General features: G+C 35.5%; 1 protein-coding gene across 1 annotated transcript; it reads right to left on the reverse strand.

Annotated features, from left to right (window-relative positions):
• Positions 1-1,276: 1,276 nt before the first annotated feature.
• Positions 1,277-1,870, reverse strand: LOC131843609 (uncharacterized). The gene has a single exon (XM_059192283.1). The coding sequence runs from the start codon at positions 1,868-1,870 to the stop codon at positions 1,277-1,279; it is 594 nt and encodes a 197-aa protein (XP_059048266.1).
• Between the last annotated feature and the right edge of the window lie 4,130 nt (positions 1,871-6,000).

Consider the following 6,000-nt stretch of genomic DNA (forward strand, 5'->3'; position numbering starts at 1 on the left):
AGAAAACCTCCATAACTCACTAACTTCGTCTCCATAAAAGCTTGTGAAAACTTTCTGAACCGCCTCTATTACTAGATACCTACTTAAAAGGATTGGAGGAGCCGATGAAAAGGTTTGGCCCGTGTGTTATCCTCATATTGTACGGCAACGAACAAGTCTCGTTAGATTTTCTTGTCGGTACACTAGAGGGTGAACTTTTAAACGTTTTCTTTCCCGCCTTTTACGATATTGGTTTGGAGTGAAATATCGGCGCGTTTAACTTATTTATCTTTGGCAGCTAGGCCTCCGACGTGCCACCAATGCAAAGTATTCGTGAAGTATTCCTTGAATGTAAAACGGGATAATTTAAAGAATTACAAGAAACCCCTGATCAGCTGTAATTCAATAAGACTTTTTACGACAAAAAGTATTTTATATAAATTTTATTTTGATACTAAATATAATGAAATTAGTATCCTTTGCAGAGGACAACTTTTTTTGTCAGATGAACTTATAATTTTATATTGAATTATTAATGTAATCTTATACCATTTTGTTTTATTCGGCAGATAGTAAATCTAACTACTGACAAAGTTTTATCGTCAAAATCGTCTAACAATATCATATTGCGTAATGACAGTCATTGGTAAAACCCTGCATTACGTCGCTCACAGGGGTTGATTGTTACTAGGCCGATATGCATATCACATTATGCGACTACAAACACATATTACTTGCCCGCAAATAATCATTATTGATGCATTTTACTTATATATTTTTATTATACTTGCATGCACAAATATTTCACAAACATTTTCGTAAAATAAAATAATCACTAGTAATGTTGAGAAGTGGTTTTTATCCATACACTGACAATATCCAAACAATCTTAAATCCCACTTATAAGTAGGTTATAAAGAATTTACACGCCATCGGCACAGAGTATCATATACTAAAAGTACATTATATACTATATTATTACTTAGAACTCATCTTTTTCATAATAGTAACCTTTTTCTTTTTAACTTGGAGAAAATCCCTCATGGAGACCCGCCGGCACCGGGGGAAGCCCGCGGGTACTGTGAGACTCCTACTCACTAAAAACTACAAGGTATCCCGACGAAGCGCCTGTAGCCGGAGTCGCGGGATCGAATGTCAGTCCACCGCAACTCCGGCGGCGTTGGCCCGCTTTAGTTTGCGGGACCCTTCGCTTTTATTTTGGGGTGTCCACCCCACCTCTCTTGAGAACACCTTCTCGGGCTTTTCTTGGAGATGCAACCGCCCCCGCGGTGACATCTCAGGCCCTTGCGGCGATCTGAGACGCCCATGCACCCCTCCACCTCGGATCGCTTTGGATGGAGCCACCCTTATTGGGCGGAATCCATCCTGCTCGGCCCGCTCTCACGGCTGGGGGCTTTGGGACCTGACCATTTGCCGACACCTTTACCCTTGGGCGGGGAACAGTTCTTCGCTCCCACCCAGTGGTCTGCCGGCCTATTTTTAGAGGCACACACCGCACACCGCGGCGCAGACGCGCATGAGCGGCCACCTTGTGGCCGCTCTCCCCACAACGATAGCAGAGACCGCTGCGACACTCCGCTTTGGTGCACTGGGCGCGCACATGACCCTCTTCTAGACAGCGGAAGCATCGCAGCTGTCTCTGTCTGAGCAATTCAGCTCGAACAACCACCCAGCCAACTTTAAGTTTCGCCGCGGTGGTGATGGCCTTCATCGCACGTATTGGGGCGCGGACCCAGCAAGCCCCCGCACCGGTAGGATTCCTGCGAACGTCCCCCACCTTAACGTCCTGGACCTGGCAATCCCCGGCGCTAGCAATGGCAGCGGCAATCTCCTCAACGCCAACGGAGTCGTCCAGACCCATTAGATGCATTTCCGCCTGTTTAGTGGGCCTGGAGACCCGTGCCACCTCCTCCGGGACAAGTTCCCGGAGCTTCGCCGCTAGGCCGCCTTCTCCCCGCTGTCAACGCCGGGGATCTCCAGGATGCGGCCACCCGTCACGGCGACTCGCAACCGGAGAGCGTCTATCCCCAGGGGCCCCAAGTCAATCCTGGATTTTGCCTCCCTGAGGATATTCATAATAGTAACCTAGGAAAACTCACACAGCGCCGGCTATTTGCAAACTAAGCAAGTTTAGTCTGCAAGTTCCACAAACAGTCATACTCATCAGTATAAAAGCTTGCATCGTACGAAGAATCGAACCCGCGACAATCTGAAATAAGGTGGTGTGCTTAACTGCTAGAACACAAAGGTTTTAAAATAACTACTAAAGTTTGGTCGTTTTTTAGTACCTTCAAATATGAAATACCAATTTTCATTTTAAAAAATATATTATTATTATAATCATTATTTATAACTACTAAAACTGTTCTTTATTATAACATTTCTTCTAATCTTAGGTAGGTTTTAATATAAATTCTTCAAAATAACGCAAACGACCATTCGTATTCTAAAAAGCGGCCCAAATGAAAATTTTACTGCAAAGCAGGAAGACTACGGATTGAAAAAGGAATTAATTAAGCTTATGTGTTTAAAACTCTGCACACGAATGTTATAAATTTTAGTGGTTGAGTCACGCGCCGGCCATGGTATATATTTATATATTCACAAGAATTTACTGCAAGTACTTCAGTCCACACGTGATCTTGGATAGTGGAAGCATTTTTCTTCATTTACTCAGTAGAAATATTAACTAATTTTCAGTGGCGTGCCTCGAAAACAAGGTAAGGCCGACCCATTTAAACGTCAATACTGGACTACACATGGCGTACAAAAATTAAATATTGATGAAATAATATGTATAAATTGGTATACGTTATAATGTTGGTCAATACCAATACAAAAATACAATTATTTTAATATCAAGTCTTATAGTTTGTAGTGGTATACTGTCTGTGTTATTTTTATAACCTTTGAAGAAAAAAGGATAGTTAGTATACAAATGTATACTGAGTATTCTTTTTTGTTCAAAGTAATAAAAATATATATACAGTTTATTTACATCTTTTAAGTTTCAGAAGGAACCAGACATGTGCACCATTTTTTGTTTATTTATTAAAAGATTTAAGTTCATAAAACTGTTCTTACTCTTAATATTGAAATCTGATAATATTATTATAACTTTTAGTATTTTTTTCTTGATTTTTATAGCATAAAACTAGAGGAAAAATCATCGATAAAGGAAACTAATTCTGAAGTCAAGTATTTCGTCTAAAATTCTAATTAAATAAAATAATATTCATCAAATTTTTAAGTTTCTTTACAACTGTACTGTAAATTTAAAAAAGATAAAAAGGCTCAACCTTTTTATCTTTTTTAAATTTACAGTAACTTATCGTATTGCTAAACTGCTGCGCCAACGAGTTCTATTAATTCCCAAACTGACATGACCTTTGACTATATCAAGTGTGGACATTGAATAACTTCAAACATAAGATGGAATAAAACTTTACCAAACATTGAAGTTTGCTTATAAGTTCTTAGTTTTCGTCTGACAGTAAACCTCTTAAGACACTAATTCACTTTGAGAAGGGCGCTAACTGCAATATTCCATCGCTGTCAGGGCAGACGGGAGTTACCTAAGGTCTTTAAAGCTTTATTATTACTAAAACTAAAAATCCATTTTACATCATTATGGCAGGTTTGACACCCTAAATAAAGTAAAGTGTTTCAAAGAGTAAACTAGGTAAAATGAATTAGTGGATCTATTATATTATCGGTTTACACTTTAGAAAAGTAGGTAAACCTGCATTACGAGGGTAAGATTCTACACTTATTATGCGATATCATTAACGTAAAAAATTGAATTAAATGTGCGATATAGGATTCCATTAAAAGTCGAATTTTATATTATATTTGACTGAACCGTAATACACAATGAATTTATTAATAAAAAAAGCACGTATTATTTCGAATAGAAATTTCATAAGAAGAGATAACATATAGTTAAAATTGTATCCTTAAATACCAGAGAATTTTGATTCAATAAACTTAGTCAATATTTAGCAAATAATTATCATAATGCTGCTGCATCAAGCTAAGTAGCGTGGCTCCAAGTAGGATAAAATATTAGCGCAGTTTCGAAGCTTTTACGCATATTATTTATTCAAAGTAAGAATAGAGGATACTTCCAAGCTGCCGCCTCGATGTAACCAAGAAAATTTCACATAAATCATATCGTATAATAGAAGTAAAGTCTTACCCTTAAAGTACAGGTGTACTAAGTAGAAAACTAGATTTGTGATATTAAGTGTTCAAGCTACTAAATACTTAGGCATTTATTTATAAATCATTAATGTACCAGCTGCTCATACTAGTATGTATTGGCAGAATAAATGTGTGATTATAATTTAAAATAAAACTATTTTCTATGTTTATTTGTTAGTTGCCGGTTTTATACTATTAGACACATTTTCATAGAATATAGCTATTTAGTAGTTCATCAACTATAGGTGGTCCAAAATTAAAATCGCATACTGCGTACTGATGGAATTGAAAGTTTTCTCATATGTTTCTAACAATTTCCATTGAAATTGATAGTTCATAAAAACTTTTTTGATTTGTCAATATCTTTGTATTCTATTAAAAATGTATAGTATATAGATAATATAGTTATCTAAAATATGTAAAAGTTGTGTAACAAATAACGCTTGTTAAAAAGTTTGTTTGTCGTATTAAGTTACGAATCTAATCCGTGTTAAAAAAATAACATCGGCTGACAGTATTGACAGTTACCCAATAAAAACAATTTATAAAAATCTAATTCTGTTACTTGTGTACAAAAATAGCTTTATCAAATGTTTATGGAGAAATAGGCCGTGAATGACATAAAACAAAAAAATTGAGATATAATCTCAAATTAAAAGGGCTGAACACAAGCGATAGCACTTCGTGTACTGAATTCTGAGTGAGGGGATTTATTGACCATTAGGTATCTGTTTGTTTTGTGACTGTTGGAAGATACATCATGTTTGTAACTATTTGGAGATGTTGTGTAAAAATAAAGTTTTGTGCTAGATAAAATACTACAATATAATGAATAATATTGGGAGCTCATATATAATAATGACATGTATAAATCCCCCATTTACACAATTTGTACCTTCTCATATGTAGTTGTAATAAAAACTGAAATGTAAAACATAAACATGTTGTTGAAATATACCGACCTTTCACTTTTTCTATTGTCTTTTGTAACTTACAATGGTAATAGATTAAGATTTATCACTATTGGAAATTATCTAAAAATATTAGCATGCATTAATCACCGAAGATACATCTCGTACTTTACTGTTTTTAAGGGCTAACATGTCAATATTAACTAGATTCCTACCAAGATATTCTAATTTTACTTTCCTGCGTCACTTTTAGAAAATTTTCATTATTATACGAGTATACCAAAAATAAAGTAAAATAATTAAATAAAATTAAAAAATCCATATTGGAATGACAAATAAGGTAACAGCTGATCTAATAGTCAGTGTCGTCAATTATATCTATGAACAGCACCACTGAGAATACGTCGACATATATACTATATACTATTCTATGAGTAAAATGTTATGCCCTAATATACCATAATTTCACTACCTTATCTCACGCTGCAATCGAAACACATCTATGTAAGTAGCTTAGCGGGTGGAATAGGTAACACCCACGAAGATGTAAATTTTTGTAAAAGTCTATATCATCGGACATTACAAGTAATTATAATTATTTAACATTTTTATTAAACATTTCCAGTTATATGTAAGAACCAGAGACTTTTGCCAAGATGCAGAGTAGCTTGATTTTTTATAGTTTTCCATTTTCGTTTATGTTTACCTAATACAAAAAGATAAAGTCTGTCGCTTTATATCTCTATCATACTCGTACATCTTAAATTATGCATCTCAAATTTATGAGTATACTACTTTATAACTACACAGGTATACTGCGAGGATGAACATAATAATTTCCTGAGGCGTTGTTAGCGTAAGTACAGTCAGCACTGTATGTCTATTT

Source organism: Achroia grisella, unplaced genomic scaffold, assembly GCF_030625045.1.
Source record: "Achroia grisella isolate CSIRO2021 unplaced genomic scaffold, CSIRO_AGI_Agris_v1 utg327, whole genome shotgun sequence".
NCBI lineage: Eukaryota > Metazoa > Arthropoda > Insecta > Lepidoptera > Pyralidae > Achroia > Achroia grisella.